Raw genomic sequence first — 18895 nt, 5'->3', positions numbered from 1 at the left:
TCTGGACTTTGGACTGGATTAAAAACTCAAGACAAAGAATAGTAAAATTAGAGTCAGAAAATTTTTATGAAGGCCTACACAATTATTTATAGACTAAGAAATCTACTAAAAAGATCCTAACACAAGAAAGAGGTCACATAATCCAAGATGGACTTTTGAGCTGGAATGTATGGAGCCCCTCATATTATTTGCTTATGTCCCCAATAGAAGCTCATCTTGATACAAACACAAGAAATAACAATGATAACGTAATAGGAGTCAATTTCACCTTTAAGACCAACTTAGTTTTATTCAGAAAGTAAGCTTTCGTGTGCATGCACACTTCTTCAGAAGAAGAATAAAACTAAGTTGGTTTTAAAGATGCAATTGACTCCTATTTTGTTCTACCACTTCAGACCAACACCGTTGCCTTTGGATCTATCTAAATGATAACATAGGCTGTCCACTGTGTCACTGTATGATTAACTGATCCGACTTCACTGTCTACCAGCCTGTTCCGAGGGCTGGCAATTCTTCCCCATCCAGTGTGATTGGATCATCAATCACTCTGATGCACAGATAAATGCAGCAAAATTACGCACCCTGGAAAGAAGCTGCCTGTCTGTCACAATTTCTGTATAAATCGCTGCTCCTGGCTCCCTTCTATAGGCATTCAGGGCCCAGGGGAAATCAGCAGCTTCAGGAGAAACGAGGAGAGTGACGATGCTAAGGCTTAACACTCAAAACCCCAAACTTTTTGGGTTTGGTGGCCTCCATTTTTATTCCCCCTCCCCCGTAGGCCTCACACCTAACTAAAACGTTGGAAAACACACCTAACTAAAACGTTGACCAAACTGCGGCCTGGCCCGGAATTTCCACGCCCACGCAAGGAGGCCGAACGCAGAATCACATGCCGCAGGTTGCAAACCCGCCTCCTCGCCTGGCAGGATGTAAGGAGGGCGCGTACAATCAATGACCTGCGAGCTGGGAGCCAGAAAGCAGCAGCTGGTGAGGCGGCGGGGCATTGCTTCCTCTGCGCTGAGCTAGCCCCCGGCGCAGGGGTGGGGGAGAAAATAAAAAGAGGGCAGTTGCATTTGCGCTCTGCTTTCCTGTCGCTGGGCCCGGCCTGTCCAAGAGAGGGCTGTGGCGCGAGGGAAGGCTCGTTCTCCGGTCCTCACGGGCGGCACCTCGCCCTAAGTGGGTGGAGAGGAGCGGAAGCCGGGACCAAGGGCGCGGTGGTAGCGGCAGCCGGGGAATCGAGCTGCTGCTGCAGAAACAAGGCTTGCGGGAGAGCGACGGTGGGGCTGTCGTGACGTGGCGCGTGTTTGCCGTGGCCTGGCGAGTTTATTTGGGGCCCGAGGGATGCGGCGTGCTTTTGGTTGCTGTACTTTCTAGGCATCCCTACCCGGGATGCTTGGAGAGTCCCTCCAACTATGCTCGGCCAGGGAAAATGCTGAAAAGACATGCTTAACAGGGCAATCCTGTGGACACTTCTCCGGGAGTAAGTCTCGAACTAAGTATTAAATTATGCAACTGAGCAACTCCTGGGAAATTAAGGCTCCAAAAACACTGTAACCTGGCTAAGTGCCCCCCTCCAAAAAAAACCATGCTCGAGTGTTTAAAGGATTGGCCCCCTCCTTGTGCCGTGATGAACATCTAAGAAGGAAGAATTCTGTGTATTTATTTGAAAAGTGTCCTCTCCCCAAACCCCAGCGGAATTTCTCTTTTTAAAATCCCATTTATTACTAATGAGAGATGCATTCCTTGCTGCAAAATACCCCTCCTCGTTCAGTTAGAAGGGAATCATCAGGGATTGTAATCCTTCTCCCTAAACCAAGAGATTCTCCTACCCACTAAATTTCATTTTTTGTATTTTAAAAATTTTATTGCGGAAAAAAAAGAAAATACATGTACAGAAAGCTTCTGATTTTCTCTACAACAAATACAAGTTTAATTACAAAGTTTTTCCTTGCTCTCTTTATAGAATAATGAACTCTCTCTTTTTTTGTATCTTAATATCTTAATCATCAAATCCACAAATCATCAAGTCATTCTTGTCTTTTTCCTGCAAAAAGTCTGTAAGGGGTTTCCAATCTGTAATGAATGAGCTAATTGTCATTTCCTTAACCAATGCAGTAAGTTTAGCCATTACTGAAAAGTCTAACAGCTTCTCCAACAATTCTTCTATTGTAGGCATTGTCAGACACTTCCATTTCTGTGCATACGATATTCTTGCTGCTATAGTCATATATGGAAGTAGAGTTCCATGACTTTTTTCCAACCGATTGTTTATTAGTCCTTAATGAAGGCCTCTGATTTCAATTATATATTAATCTTTTTAAAATGTTGAACATTTGTATTGAAAAAAGTTGGGGGGGGGATTCTAACAAATGTCTTATAGTTCTAAGATCTCTTTCCCACGAGTTTCTTCCAAGTCCACCTCATATGGTAAAATGTCCCTTCATGATGATTACGTTTTCAACAAAGTAGGAGTATCTTTGTACATTCTAGACCATTTCTCTGAAGACATATCCAACCCCAAAACACAGAATCTTGATAAGCAAACTTGCCATGTCCTGATTCTTCTGCAGGATAGGGGCAGCTAGGGATTAGCTCAGGAACAAGGCCAATATTTGACCCTTTTATAATGTATCTTCCTGGTTCTTTTAAAACTGGCTTACATTACAGCTATTAAACAATAACATGGTTGTTTTTTTCCTAAACAGCATATTTCGAATAAGGAACAAATATCTTGGTTCTAAATTAGAAGATGAACTACTAATATTTAAGCTTGTACAGCATCTTGATGATGGCTGGGTCTGGCAAGTTTGTTTTTGGGTTTTTTTACATGAAAAGTATCCATGTACTGAATCAAACCACTGAAATGGATGCTTTTGGCTGATCCTTTATTGAGCAGGAGCTCTGCCACCAAGCCCCAAGCCTACTCCATTGTTGTTTGGTTGCAGGTTTTAATGTGAACTGATTTAATTGATGCTTTGATGCTCTTGCATCTTTTTCTGGACCACCTTGGGGCCACCTTCAGGGGAAAAGCGGGATACAAATATTTAAAGGAAATAGGCTGAAATAGATGGGAAAGCCTCCTGGCTGCTGTGTCTCCAGCTACATCATTTCCTGGTTCCAGCTTCTCTCACCAATGGGCTGAAATAAGGTTTGGGATGAGAGGGACTTTTCAGTGTTCGATTGGGACTTTCCACTGTTTGATTGCCTGTGTTTCTTTCTTTCCACCCCCTCTCCCCCAGCCTTCTTCCAATTTCTGCCTCACACTATGGCAGCTCTTCTGAAGAGCCTGCTTGCTGCCTCAGAGAAAGCTGCCAACATTGCCCAGCTGTGTCGCCAGGAGAAGGCACTCTTCAGCTTGCTCATTGAGGAGAAGAGGGGCGCAGACAAGAACAAAAAGTTCCTACAGGATTTCAAGACTTTGGCAGATGTGCTGATCCAAGAGGTCATCAAGCATGATGTGGGGAAGGAGGTAATTTGCCAGGGGAAGGGACCCTAGGGAAAAGAATTAGGCATTCCCTGGCAATTCTAGGCTATGGCTAGAGGTGATAGCACCCAGACTCTTTTTGCACACTCTTAAACCAGAGTGGGTGCTCCCTATAATTTCGCTTACCCTCAGCTGCACTAACATATAGACTGAGGTTACTCCATAGGAAGAAGCAGTCAGGGTCAAAACCTTTTGCTACTAGAAAGGTAGATAAAATTAAGTGGAGCCATAGCATCTACTTTTCATGCAGAAAATCCCAGTTCAATCCCCAGCATCACCAGCTAAAAGGGTCTTGTAGGAGGTGATGGGAATGCTGGGAGAACTGATGCCAGTCAAAGTGGACAATACTGGCCCTTGTGTCTGATTCAGTGTAAGGCAGCTTTCCTTGTGGATAGGAGTACTAATAATACCTTATCCCAGAAGCAGCAGCCTGCTGTTCCTCTGTGTTATTCACTTCTCATTTATACAGTACATTATTTCAATAATCCTTACAACAACCTTATAATGACGGCCAGTATGATCACCATATTTCCTATGAGGGTATTGGTTGTGTGAGGGGGTCTTGGTTAACATGACATTGTACGTTCTTGGTAGACGTGATATTTGACTTGGGGATATTGACTTCACTACTCAGTCTCTTAACTACTGTGCTGCATCAAAGGGTTGATTGTATCTAGCAGGGGTGGCCAACGCTAGCTCTCCAGATGTTTTTTGCTTACAACTCCCATCAGCCCCAGCCAGCATGGCTAATGGCTGGGGCTGATGGGAGTTGTAGGCAAAAAACATCTGGAGAGCTACCATATGCCACCCCTGGATTGTTTTCCTGAAGTTGTGGAGTAGGGAACTGGATCTAGTCACAAGCAGAGGAGCGCAAGTTGGCCTAAATTCTAGAGAAGAATAAAGAAGACAGACTTGTATTTTATAGTAATTAAACTATGCAAATGTATTAAAGGGGAAGGTAAATCTTGTTTATCAAAAATCTACCCACACTGAATAAGCCTAGAGATAAGCAGTTGGCAGCCTCAGATCTCAGTCTAATTCTCAGTGGATTCCCGTATGCACCCCTCAGCCATGGTGAAGGGACTGTTTCAGGCTTGATTTCAAGGTGATGACTGAGGCAAAGCACTCTTCCATGGGACTTTGTATGTCTAAGCCTGACTGCTATCTCTGCAAAACTGCTTAGTTAGTATGCCAGTGGGCCATAGCCTTGGTGGATGTTGTGCTAGTGTGTTAAATGAGTCCTGCTTTACACAAGGAGTGTGTGTTTGTGTAACGTGCCACGAAATCACTTCCAACTTATGTCCTATTGTTAACAGCCTTTTTTAGGACTGGCAAACCATGGAAGACTATGGCTTCCTTGATTGAATCAATCCATCTCATGTTGGGTTTTCTGCTTTTCCTAGGATCTTCATGTTTTTCTATTATTGTATTTTCCAGTGAGTCTTATTTTCTCACAATATGACCAAAGTACAATAGCTTCAGTTTAATCATTTTAGCTTCCAGGGTCAGGCATGATTTGATCTAGAACCCACTTATTTATCTTTTTGACAGTCCACAGCATCTGTAAAACTCTCCTCCAGTTTTCTTCCTGTCAGCTTTCTTCATTGTCCAATTTTCCCAACTATACATGGTAATGAGGAATACTATGGCACAAATTAGCTTGATCTCGGTTGCCAGCAGCACACACTGACGCTTAAGCATCTTTCTAACTTTGTCATGGCTGCCCTTCCCAGTGTCAGTCTCTTTCTGATTTCCTGGTTTTGTGCTGTCCCTTTTGGTTGAGGAAATCTTGAACATTTCAGTTTCTTCATTCTCAGCTGTAAAGTTGTATAACTCCCCAGTAGTCATTACTTTTGCTTTCTTGATGTTCAGCTGTAAACCTGCTTTGGCTCTTTCTGTATTAATCTTCATTATCTGCTTTAACCTTCATCTATCTAGTTTCCTAGTTTTGTGTTCCAGTCACCTAGGATTATAAACACAGCTTGTTCAGGTGCATAATCAGTTTGTCCCTGGACAAGCGTAAAAGCTTTCAGTTTTTTTCTCATCAGCATCTGTAGTTGAGTTGTAAGCTTCTGCGATGGTTATGTTGATAAGCTGTCCATGAGTCTGATATTATTCGATAAGACACCTTGACTGCTTGTGATACATCTTGCTTCTCTATTAGAGCAGCTCTGCTTCTTCTGTGATTGTCATTTCAAGAGTAAAACACTTTATAATTTTATGACTGAAAATCTTCTAGTCTAGTCCACTTTAGTTCACTCATTCCTAGGATTGCAGTGTTTAATGTTCCATTTCCCGTTTTAGGTTTTCTAGTTGACCTTGGTTCATACTTCTCACATTCCATGTTGCTATTATATGTGTCAAAAGCTTTGGACTTTCTTTTTGAATCTGTTTACATCAGCAACTAATAGTGGCCCAGTTTAACTCTACAAAGTCCCATGGGTGAATGCCCTTACCTCAGCCAGGGCTGTATTTAAAACAAGCCTTCCTTTCCACCCCTCGCAAACAGCAGCAGAGGCTCTGGAAAAGTTCTCCTTTTCTACATATTTGCTGCTCTAGTTTATTTACTTAGTTACTATATATGTATTGTGGTTTTCTCTCCAATGGTTATCCATTGTGGCTAATGATGGAGAGAAAAAACAAATACAGCTATAAAGAAGAAAGGGGGGGGGGGGGCTTCCAGTTCCTCAGTCTTCTCTCTCTAAGAGCTGATCTTATGTCCTGTTGTAGTCTCCAAGTCTCAGGCTAAGAACTCAAGGGCTTATGGCTCTGAGCACACCCAAACCTCAAATACCTGCATGCAGAGAGGAAAACAAACTCAACAAGGTGTTACACCGGGTCAAACTAGATGTGATGGCTACAAGGAAGCTGACACCTTTTGTCTGTTTTTTAGCATTTATTGTACAAGGCTAAAGGCCATTACAATTAGAATACACAAAAGGGATATAACTACAAAAAAAGGACAAAATATGTTAAAAACAGATTTAAAAATACATGGTCAAAATAGTTCAGTTCTAACCCATTTTTTCTAAGTTGTCAAGGTGAATTGTGCCACTCTATAAGAAATATACTAATCCAAACCGGAAAGAAGGAAAACCAGTTTCTCCACCACAGAAGAAGAATGTATACTCTTTATCAGCAAGAAATTTATTTCTGGGTTCTAAGTATAAAGGGCAAAACAAAAATGTTCATAGTCCTTTAGAAAGGCTTTGAGGGCCCCATACCCATTAGGCCTGCAGCATGGCAGGTGAGGTGCTCTTGTCCCTCATACTGTTGTCCGCATTGTGTGTAGTTTGGTTTTTAGCTGCTGCTAGCTAGCAGGATCTTCCCTATCTCCTTCCCAGTCAGTTTGGTTGTTTCCCAGTTTGTTTCTCACTTCAGTTGATGCTCAGCCGAATGTTGCTTAACTCTGAGCCGTGGCAAGCTTTTGCTGTTCCTTTTTATGCATCAGGCTTCTGTTAAAAGGACAAGACACTTTCTCCAAGCCTATTGGCAGCCCTGTTCACAGGGCTGAGCAGCCAAGAACCAAAAAGGGGCAACTCTGACAACCTCTGTTGCTATTCACGCATGGTGGGGAGGAATAGTCCTCTTGAATAATCCTCCTGAATATACAATAAAGGCAGGCTGAAGCCTCTTTTTTCCTCTCCTTCCCAGTGGAACCAAAAAGTACCATTTGCCTTGTATGGGACTGAGTCACTGAACTGCAAAAGTGCTGCTGGCTTTTCAGCCTTTGGTTAATTCCAAATTAGCTGCCAGTCAGGGGCCAAGATCTTAGAGTTGGTATTTATTTCACCCACAGATGAGCTGGGGCAGTTGAGAGGTGTGAGCTCAGAACAGTTGTTGCTTGGATCAAATTAATCAGCGTGACTGTTTTTCCTATTTCTGTTTCACTCTTCCATCTTTTCTACCACCCGTTGATGCCACCACCAGTTTCCGGAGTTACAAGGTTATATTCGTGGTGAGGAGTCCAACAAGTTTGAAAATGGCCTTGGTGAGTGACAGGGGCCCTGAAGTGTTGGTGGGGAGGATAGAAAAACATCAGTCAGGCCTCCATTGAATCCTTGAGCATCTATCTCAAACCCATAGCTGATTTTGCTAGATCAGCTATTGCTTCATATTTCTTCTGTTGCATTTTCTGATGTATGCTGTTTTTGAAATAATTTCCCTTTTCCATTTCCATTATATGAATTATTATAATTTTCCATTTCCATTATATGAATTATTATAATTTTCCATTTCCATTATATGAATTATTATGTTGTAAGCCGCCCTGAGACACTTTGGTGAGAAGGGCGGGATATAAGTCCATTAAATAAATAAATAAATAAATTTCACAGACCACTTCCTTCTCCTGCAAACGCCACTTCTTCCACAGAAGTTTTCCTAAACTGAACTGTCTTTACTCTGTCTTAATATTCCCTTGCTCCATTGTTGTTTCCCCCAAAAAACGTCTACCTTAAGGGACACTTTCCTAATCAACGTGTCTTCAAGGGAACTCCTGCCCATTCCAAGGAATTCTAGGTGAAGGCTTTAGAGAGAACTGTCTTATTCAGACCTGGCATTAGCTAGGCTGTGCAGTTGTCCCATGTGAGTTCAGTGTGTGCCACAGAACACACCTTGATGAGTTTGTACATTTCAAGGAAATTTTGGTAGAGATGGGGAAGATGGTCTCTCAGGAAACTGAGTTATTTTCCCCTTCAGGAACCCCCCGATAACCTTGCCTGGAAAATATTTTGGAAACCACCCTCCTGCTAGTCATATCTTATTTCTGCTTCTCTTGTCTAAGAGTCTGGAATAAGCTTGCATGGGATTGCATTGTCAATCATTGTATTTACTCATATTTTATGCAGTGCACAGTTCTTTTGCTAAATCAGTCTGAATACTTAATTTTATCTACGTAACTCATAATGACCTATGTGTTTAATGTTTTAAGTGTCACCTGTCCCCATAGAAGCCTGCATGTTCAATAAAATTGCCAGAAAAGACCCTGGTCCATGCATTCTTTATAAAAACTGTAAGATCTTCTTTGTTTTCCTAAGGAACAGAAAGCTGTTCCTAAAAGTGTGTGTTGCTTGTATTGATGGCTAATTCACTTTTCTGTTGTATCTTGTTTATTGGATCCAGTCCTGAAACATTTGGTCATGCTTTTGTCCCATTGAAATTAGTGGGACTTGACTTGCAATTAATTTGCCCCCTATTGATTTCAATGGAACTTAGACACAACTAAATCCAAAAACAACAGAAGAGTAATACTTTTATTAGGACCAACCAAAACATCACAAAATCCGAATAAGTTTTTATGTTCTTTAAAAGATTCTTTAGACCATATGGTAAGCAGTTATATTAACATGGTTGTGGGAAGAGAAAAATTTTGAAGGGGGGCATAATAAGAAAACACAAGTCTTTAGATGAAACATAGGTGCTACATGCACAATAACGATAGATTGTGCCGTGTACAACCGATCTTGATTGTTTCTATAGCTACTAGGACAGAGACATGGTAGCAGCTCTTCCTTTGAAGAATTGACACTGGTTCCTTATAAGACAAAATGCAAAAGTTTAAAAAATGGCAGTCCTTATATTAGCAAAGTCAACAAGGCCAAATTCAATTGGGTCAACAAGGCCAAATTTAGTTGGGTTGCCTATGATGATGAAGTTGGCATCATCAAGCAGTCTGGGGTTTCACAGTCATGGAGAATGTGTACTTGGATGATATAAGATCACTAGTTTGGAAGGAGAGATGAATGTCCTCCCTGAAAGTTCATCTTAAGAAGCAGTTCAGCAGTAATCTTCAGCTTTTCTTGTAAGTGCATGAGCAGTTCCACATTATTTGTGAAACAGAGAAAGAAACACATGGTTTCTCTGCAACAAAGCTGTCACCATTTTTTTAAACCATGCCTTAATTAAACTTTCATAGGTCAAGGTCAAATAAAGTTCATGTCTGACTTACCACCCCTGGTTTCTCATTTCTGGCGTGAGACAAGAGAGACATACCCTTTAAACAAGAGAAGTTTTCCAAAGTATTAAAATCTGTTTGCCTTATAGGAGAGACTGTGGTGGTGCAGGTATGTCCCACCCAACCAGAAACAGCTGCACTGCTGCAGAAAGTCCTGGATCGGAACCAGACAGCTGCAGATCTGCTGGCAGCGGCTGTTCACCAGGAGATGGCGCTTTCTGACCCAGCATTGGGTGATGTGACTGTGACAATTTCCACTGAGAACATGGCTGTATGGATTGACCCCATAGGTAAGCTAATGAAATAAGACGAAGGAATTGCTTTATAATGGGATAGGCTTTGGGTTTGCTTCTGTACATGGGCAATTCTCTGATGTTTTTTCCTTGCTATGAAAACTTCTGATTAATCACACAAGGAACAGAGCTTCTGCACAGAGGGCTTTTCTTCCACAATTTCTCTGATGTATGATAATTGCGTAAATTGTGACCGATAGAAGTATAGCACCTATTTCTATCTATTTTTCTATTTTTCTGTTTTTCTATTTTATATTTTTAAAAACTTTAATTAATTTATAACTGTACCATTTAAATCATTGTGTATCTGTTTTAACCAAATCATGGCTTGCCATGTCTGTGAGCCGCCCTGAGCCCGCCTTTTGGCGGGGGAGGGCGGGATATAAGAATAAAATTTGCTTTGCTTTGCTTGCTTTGCTTTTCCCCAGCTACATGGTGATGCATCAGCTCCACACTTTCTCCCTGGGGGAAGAAGTCACCATGTCAGGCAACCATGTTTTAAGTTGTTTTATTTGTTCATTGATATATCAGGATATCAGTGTCCCAGCACTACCGAGTGCCACCCACCCCACTTTTGTATGACTGGGGATTTTCAGTTTGCAGTGTTTGGCTTCCGAAAGCTGGTAACATGACCTGATTGACTGAGCAGTGGTATTCCATCTCCTTTTCAGGTTCTTGAATCTGATGTGACTACTTTTGGTCTGTCATGTCCAGTATTACATGCTTGGACTTGCAGTGGCTCTTCCATCTCTCAGGAAAAGGTTGCCTTTACTAAACCTGTCACCTCCGTTCCTTTAAAGGGCCCCTTCACACATTCCGTTGGGGTTTTTTTTGGAAGGGGGTGTTAAGTGTCCATATAATTAGTTTTTAAGCATACCCCTCAAAATGTAAATGTATGAATGCAACAAAAGGATGTTTGAAAATATGAGTAAATGTATGCTGCACAGCAAGCTGTGATTGATAGAGACTCAATGTTGAATGGTTATTCCATGATAAACCCAGGTTTGATGCTATATAATGTGTGAAATGGTCCTTTATTTGGATATTTATTTTAGATTTTCATCATGCAAATCCTGTGCTTTTATCACCATGCTATGACACATGGAATTGGGATACTTGAAGACATAGCTCTTATGATCCTTCCTCTGTAGAACTGATATAGCTTCCAGTGTGCAAAACTGCACATCAGCCAGTACTGATAATTGCTGTGTTACTAAGCTCAGATGAATAACATCCAGTTTCACAAGCTTTTCCTTTCCTCAGATTCCACTAATCAGTACATCCGTGGCCGTGGAGATGTGGTGCCTGTGGATGGCATCTACCCATCAGGACTACACTCAGCATTGGTGCTAATAGGGGTATACAACCGGCACTCAGGTGAACCTGTTCTCGGCATCATTAATGAGCCATTTTTCCAGGAACAGCTGCCAGAGCATAGGTAATCACACTCTGTTGTGTTTTGACCCCTCCGTGCCAGTTGTGTGACTTCTAATCCTCACATTACAGAGAGTCAGGGATGCAGTGAGCACAGAAGGCAGCAACTCAGTGGTAGTTCCTCCTTTTTAAAATGCTGGATCAGTTTCTAAGAGATCAGAGAGTTGCTTGGCTATTCCTCTGAGGAATCCAAAGATCCTTTGAAAAATGAGGAGCCCCTAAGCTCTGGAACACTGTAAATCACCTGTGTTTAGAGGGAAAAAGCAGTAGCAGAAAGTACATATTCTGCTAGCAGATGCTATCTCGAGGGTCATTGAGGAAGCATGTAAACTTTGAAAGGGTTTGTAGGATACACACAGCAATTCCATTCAAATGGGCAGATTCACCATAAAGATTTCCCATAACTGTATTAATTGTGGTGCAAATTGAAACTAAAGGATGCCAACAATACTGTTGTGGGAAATGACGAAGAAACCACTCAAGTTCTCAATGACTGTACATCTGAGAAAATGAAAGGACTTATTCTGGGCAATAAGGCCATTAGAATGGTAGAATCCAGGGCTTTTTATGTAGAAAAAGCCCAGCAGGAACTCATTTACATATTAGACTACACCCTCAACATCACCATTGTTTCACACAGGGGTTTTTTTTTTGCAGAAAAAGCCCAACAGGAATGTGTTTGCATATTAGCCTGACACCAAGCCGGCTGGAACTGCGTTCCTGCTCAAAAAAAGCCCTAGTAGAATTACTGGAGGAAGTTTAAACAGGAGAGGGAGCCCATGCATTTAAAAAAGTGGGGAGGCTGCAAAGAGGAAGAATCAGAAACTTTTCTGAGTTTTCTTCCAGTGCTATTAGATAAGAGAATGCAGCTTTTGTGAATGGCAGGGAAACTGAGACTGATAGACCTTTGTCAGTATGAGGCTAGCAGAGCAAAATAGTTCACCTGTAGATATTTACACCTGTCCACTCTCATTTAAACTGGGCTGCTGCCTGTGCAAAACAGCCACAGGTGCTTAGTTATCATGTCAGAGACTGGTAGTCTTGGTGGATATTGTACAGCCAAACTACTTAATACATGCGGCTGCTTTGTCTGTGAAAGAAGCCCAGTTTAAACGAGTCCCCGTGAGTACAAAGGTTTGCCATACTCAGATCCCTGGAGGAACAGAATCTTTGGCAAAAAAGGAATTGAACTTGGAAAGTTATGATGAGGAATTTCCTCAACATTCTGAGAAAGATCCTAATCTTGATAGGAAAGTTGAGTTCTCCCTAGTTCCAGTCAAGGTGTTCAGTATTAACTCAGATGAAAACTATGATAGGCATAATGGTTGATCTTTCAGTTGGTTCAAGCAAGTAGATACTTAAATTATCAGATCATTGAGATTAATGGTATAGGAGTAATCCTTTCTGAGAACCTACTCTGATAACTCAGTGCACTGTAGTAGCAGGGCTAGCCTCTGGGAGACACAAGATCAGATTCCCCCTATACATCCTAAAGCTTGCTGGGTGACCCTGGGGCAGCCTCTCTCAGCTTAACGTACTTCACAGGGTTGTTTTGAAGATAAAATGGGGAAGGGAGAGAAACTTCCCTGTGCTCTGTGGAGAAAGAGTGAGATAAAATATTTCAGGTAGACAGATGCATCGAAATGAGTTCCATTTTGTTCAGGATGTGTCATGTGTCAGTTGCTTTAGCTTCAAGGTTCCAGCATCATTTGAGCATATTTTATTCTGAAGTGAATAAAGTACAGATGATTTTTCATGAATTGAAAATGGTGAATGGAAATCTGCATGTTGTACAGTGACTGCAGACAAAGACGAGCAGGAAAACGTTTCGTTGTTTTTATTGGACAAAGCTGACTTCTGCATAGTAACATCAGTGAATCTGACATTCCTCAGCTTGGACTATAATCCTTACCAGTCTGTTATGCTCAACTTTCAATGTCATAGCAGTTCTCTGTACTGTTCCTCCTCCCCGCTCTGGGTGGCTGAAACCCTGCTATATTAGTGCACTAGGCATTAAGGCTGGGACAGAGATGCTGGTTGTTTTCTCAGGAGGGGGCCAGGAAGGAATGGCTCTTTACCAAGCATTCTCCATTTTCAAGGCAGAAAGGACCTTTACTGAGTATGTCAGACCCAATCAAGATTGTGAAAGTCCACCCATTACAATTGCTTCTAAGATTAGCCGCACTTAGACCTGTTTGATTTGTAAATTATTACTTCAGTAATGTTTGGAACACTTCTATCATCAAGATAGATTCCATTTAACTTTCATTGTGTCTTATGGACACAATACATTGCTGTCTTGGATTTCTGCTTTCCACCCATGCAGTTCTGGTAACCACTACAGTGCCCCTTTGCGTCTATATTAAGATCTTGCCAAGAAAGATAGGCAAGCACAGGTACTTCAGCCTAGTCCCAGCCAGTCCTCTCAGTCTCTTTTTTTTTCCCCTCCAGGTGGCAGAGTAGATATCACTGGGGCATCTCCTATGGAAACACCAACCTGAGCTCACTAAGCCGGCCCCTGCCTCAGTCTCCCCCTCATGTGGTGCTGAGCAGCAGTGAGAAAGTGGTGCTGCAGAAGGCCCTGGTACCCCTGTATGGTGAGCAGTTCTGCTTTGCCTCAGGTGCTGGATATAAGATGCTGTGTGTGGCCCTGGGCTTTGCAGATGCCTATGTGCTTTCCGAAGGCAGCACCTTCAAGTGGGATTCATGTGGTCCCCATGCTATCCTTCGGGCCCTTGGTGGAGGCATTGTTGATTTTGCAGGGGCATTGCGTGCCTGGCGTGCTGGCCAATGTGACCTGCCTGAACTGACCTACAACAAGCCAGAAGAGGGTGCCATGGGTGCCGATCGATGGGCCAACCATGGTGGTATCATAGCCTATATGTACCATGACCATCTTGAGGCTGTCATGGACACCCTGGCGGCTGCAATTGACGTTGTTTAAGTTCCTCCTCTATATGGGTGTGGCTTGACTACGATGGTCACATCTACATGAGGAGAAGAAGCCAGACTGCTGGTCAGGGACTATATGACTTGGAATTACTGCTGAACTGTGGGACTGATCAGTTAGGATGGATTGAACCTGCCAGCATGGGGCTTGGTTGGATAGAATGTTGTGACTTTCAACTTAGGCAATCCTTTGGCCTTTCAATGCTGAGTCAACAAAGGTTTGACTTCCAGCACAGTGCAGATGAGAGAAATTCCCCCATCCTTGTTCGTATTTTGCCCTCCTACATGAGTAATATGTATTATGGGTAATGTAGTAAACATGTCTTGAGGCTGGGGTTGCCAACTGCCTGGAGAAAAAAATGTCCTGTCTCTGTAACAGAAGCTTAATGGTATGTTACATGACAGATGATGATGTTTACCTCCATGCCATGAAAAGGTTAAGGTGCCCATTTCTACATATTAAGCCTCTGTTAAGCATTTTTTCTCCAGGTCTGCTGGCAATCCTGCCTTAGACCCTTCAGTTTCTTCCACTATATTACTCGTAGCCTTCCCTGTCTCTAACATCCTATATGGAGGACTATGTCTCTCACCTCAAACAGTTCGCTGCACAGACACATTTTCTGTGGTGCATCTGCTCACTTCTTCTGATATTGGGTCTGGACTATTGGGTTGAGAATCAGTTTGGTGTAATGGTTAAGAGTGTAGACTCTAATCTGGGAGAACTGGGTTTGATTCCTCACTCTTCCACATGCAGCTGCTGGTGTGACCTTGGGTCAGTCACAAGTTCTGTCAGAGCTGTTCTTGAAAGAGCAGTTTCTGTCAGCTCTCTGAGCCCTGCCTACCTCATCAGGTGTCTGTTGTGGGGAGGGGAAGGGAAAGGAAATTGTAAAACACTCTGAAACTCCAAGTGAATGGCAGACTATAAATCCAATCTCTTCTCTTCTTGTATGTGAGGGACTAGAAAATGCAAGACCCTCTTCAGTGAGGCTTGGATCCAACACAGCATTCCCACCGTTTAAACAGTTTTTGCCTATGCAGCATAACTTTCTTGCTTCTGTCCTTTCATGGCAGATTACAACTTCCTCATTAAGTGCCACTTCTTGGGAGCAGATGACTCCCAGAAAGAGAACATGGGGCTGTAGTGGGAAGCAAGATAGTCATTTTCCAAGGGAAGAAACTGTTCCCTTGGATTCAAAGCCTAGGGTTGTAATTAGGGTTGCCAGCTTATGATTAGTGACTGACAGGAGATTGATGAATGGGTGGGGAGGGTCTCACCAATCATGAAGTGACATTGTCACAACACCAATTACCTCTCGCTCCCCCTTTTTCCTCCAGCTGCCCAGTTGAACAGCACAAGAGGGACTGATGGGGAAAGTCTCCCACAGGAGGGACTAGTTGGGAGGAAGCAGGTCTGTATTTAAAATGGCTTTCTAGCTCTCACAGAAATACAATTGAAAGCATGCAGATGACAACAACATAATCTAGAGAGAGGAGGAAGGGAATATGGCCATAATCCTTTTTATTGCCTTAGTGCTACCTATATCTCTGATATTACTGGGGGTGGGATTTAATCACAGATTTTACCAAAAAGACACAAATACTTGCATCAGAATAAGAAAATTTCAGGTCTGCTTTATGCAAAGAACATTACAATGAACAAAATATACTCCAGGTGCAAAATGTAAGTTTTTGGCACAGCATGTGCATTTTTTTCCCATTTTCTATGGTAACAATTATGATTGTCACAATCAGTTTTTTAACAGAAAAATCTGTATGTGATTAAATTGCATAGAATATTCTCAGATTTTTAAAATCTGTATATCTGGACTTTTAAATGCAGTATAATGTTCCAGTAATTAATAAACACCTGTACTTTTTGTGTGTTATTTTTCTGAGAGATCATAAGAACATAAGAGAAACCATGTTGGATCAGGCCAATGGCCCATCCAGTCCAACACTCTGTGTCACACAGTGGCCAAAAAATTTATATATATATATATATATACACGCACACACACACACACACACACTGTGGCTAATAGCCACTGATGGACCTCTGCTCCATATTTTTATCTAACCCCCTCTTGAAGCTGGCTATGCTTGCAGCTACTACCACCTCCTGTGGCAGTGAATTCCACATGTTAATCACCCTTTGGGTGAAGAAGTACTTCCTTTTATCCGTTCTAAGCTGACTGCTCAGCAATTTCATCGAATGCACACGAGTTCTTGTATTGTGAGAAAGGGAAAAAAGTACTTCTTTCTCTACTTTCTCCATCCCATGCATAATCTTGTAAACTTCTATCATGTCACCCCACAGTCGACATTTCTCCAAGCTAAAGAGCCCCAAGCGTTTTAACCTTTCTTCATAGGGAAAGTGTTCCAACCCTTTAATCAGTCTAGTTGCCCTTTTCTGGACTTTTTCCAATGCTATAATATCCTTTTTGAGGTGCGGTGACCAGAATTGCACACAGTATTCCAAATGAGATGGCACCATCGATTTATACAGGGGCATTATGATACTGGCTGATTTGTTTTTAGTTCCCTTCCTAATAATTCCCAGCATGGCATTGGCCTTTTTTATTACAATCGCACACTGTCTTGACATTTTCCGTGAGTTATCTACCATGACCCCAAGATCTCTCTCTTGGTCAGTCTCTGCCAGTTCACACCCCATCAACTTGTATTTGTAGCTGCGATTTTTGGCCCCAATGTGCATTACTTTGCACTTGGCCACATTGAACCTCATCTGCCACGTTGACACCCACTCACCCAGCTTCAACAGATCCCGTTGGAGTTCCTCACAATCCTCTCTGGTTCTCACCACCCTGAACAATTTAGTGACATCCGCAAACTTGGCCATTTCACTGCTTACTCTCAACTCCAAATCATTTATTAACAAGTTAAAGAACATGGGACCCAGTACTGAGCCCTGTGGCACTCCGCTGCTTACCGTCCTCCACTGCAAAGACTGCCCATTTATACTCACTCTCTGCTTCCTATTAATTAGCCAGTTTTTGATCCACAAGAGGACCTGTCCTTTTACTCCATGACTCTCGAGCTTACTAAGCAGCCTTTGATGAGGAACTTTATCAAAAGCTTTCTGGAAGTCAAGGTAAACAATATCTATCGTGTCTCCTTTGTCCACATGTTTGTTCACCCCCTCAAAGAACTCTAACAGGTTAGTGAGGCAAGATCTTCCCTTACAGAACCCATGCTGAGTCTTCCTTAATAACTCGTGTTCATCAATGTGCCTGCTCATTCTGTCCTTGATAATGGTTTCTACCAACTTTCCCAGTATTGAAGTCAGACGGATTGGCCTGTAGTTTCCCGGATCTCCTCTGGAACCCTTTTTAAAGATGGGGGTGACATTTGCTACCTTCCAGTCCTCAGGAATGGAGGCAGATTTCAATGAAAGATTACATATTTTTGTCAGAAGATCCACAAGTTCAACTTTGAGTTCTTTCAGAACTCTTGGATGTATGCCATCCGGACCTGGTGCCTTATTAGTTTTTAATTCGTCTATCAGTTGTAGGACCTCCTCTCTTGTCACCTCAATCTGACTCAGGTCTTTCAACACCCCTTCCAAAATAAGTGGTTCTGGAGCGGGCAAACACTTCTCATTTTCCACAGTGAAGATGGAGGCAAAAAATGCATTCAGCTTCTCAGCCATTTCCCTATCCTTCTTCAGTAATCCTTTGACCCCTTGGTCATCCAAGGGCCCCACTGCCTCCCTGGCTGGTTTCCTGCTTCTAATATATTTGAAGAAATTTTTATTGTTGGTCTTTATGTTTTTTGCAATATGCTCCTTATAGTCCCTTTTTGCCTGCCTGATCACAGTCTTGCATTTGATTTGCCACATCCTGTGTTCCCTTTTATTACCGTAATCTCATTTGGACTAGCTTTCCACCGCTAAAAGGAGTCCTTCTTACCTTTTACAGCTTCCATTACTCTGTTAACCATGCAGGCCTTTTCTTATACCTGTTTGTGCCTTTCCTAACTTGTGGTATATATTTTTTCTGAGCTTCTAGGATTGTAGTTTTAAATAACCTCCAAGCTTCCCCAAGGGGTTTGACTGTATTTACCTTTACTTTCAGTTTCCTCTTCACATGCCTCCTCATCTCAGAGAATTTACCTCTTTTAAAGTTAAGCGTGGTTGTGCCGGTCTTTTGGGGCAACTCTCTATACAAACGGTGAAATCAATAACGTTATGGTCACTGCTCCCAAGCGGTGCGATCACTTTTACATCTCTCACCAAGTCTTGGGCATTACTTACGACCAAATCCAGGATCGCCCCACCCCTGGTAGGTTCAGAGACCATCTGCTCCATAGCACAGTCATTGAGAGCATCAAGAAACTCAATCTCTTTCTCTCAACCAGAACACACATTGACCCAATCAATCTGCGGGTAGTTAAAATCACCTATGATGACACAGTTTTTACGTCTAGCCACTATCTTTAAGCCTTCCATCATATTATTATCGTCCTCTATCTTTTGAGTTGGTGGGTGATAACAAACTCCCATAGTTAAATTTCTTTTTGGGCCCTCTATTTCAACCCAAAGCATTTCTAGAAGGGAATGTAATTCTCTGACCTCAGTCTTACTGGACCGTATATCCTTTCTGACATACAGAGCCACCTCACCTCCAACCCTTCCCTCCCTATCCTTCTGATATAACATATCCAGGAATCACCGTGTCCCACTGATTCTCCTCATTCCACCAAGTTTCTGAAATTCCCACAATGTCTGTATTCTGCAAACACTAAACATTCCAACTCACC

At 42.3% G+C, this 18895-nt stretch overlaps 1 protein-coding gene across 1 annotated transcript; it reads left to right on the top strand.

Annotated features, from left to right (window-relative positions):
* The first annotated feature begins 857 nt into the window (after window positions 1-857).
* On the top strand, window positions 858-15993 carry INPP1 (inositol polyphosphate-1-phosphatase). Its single transcript, XM_060252278.1, has 6 exons — window positions 858-987; window positions 3240-3469; window positions 7415-7475; window positions 9530-9730; window positions 10997-11171; window positions 13619-15993. Exons 2-6 carry the CDS (start codon window positions 3266-3268, stop codon window positions 14109-14111), a joined length of 1134 nt encoding a protein of 377 aa, XP_060108261.1. The 5' UTR covers window positions 858-987; window positions 3240-3265; the 3' UTR covers window positions 14112-15993.
* The last annotated feature ends 2902 nt before the right edge of the window (window positions 15994-18895 follow it).

This window comes from Heteronotia binoei, chromosome 13, assembly GCF_032191835.1.
Source record: "Heteronotia binoei isolate CCM8104 ecotype False Entrance Well chromosome 13, APGP_CSIRO_Hbin_v1, whole genome shotgun sequence".
Taxonomy (NCBI): domain Eukaryota; kingdom Metazoa; phylum Chordata; class Lepidosauria; order Squamata; family Gekkonidae; genus Heteronotia; species Heteronotia binoei.
The sequence above is the reverse complement of the archived record's forward strand: the minus strand, read 5'-3'. Positions and strand labels throughout refer to the sequence as shown.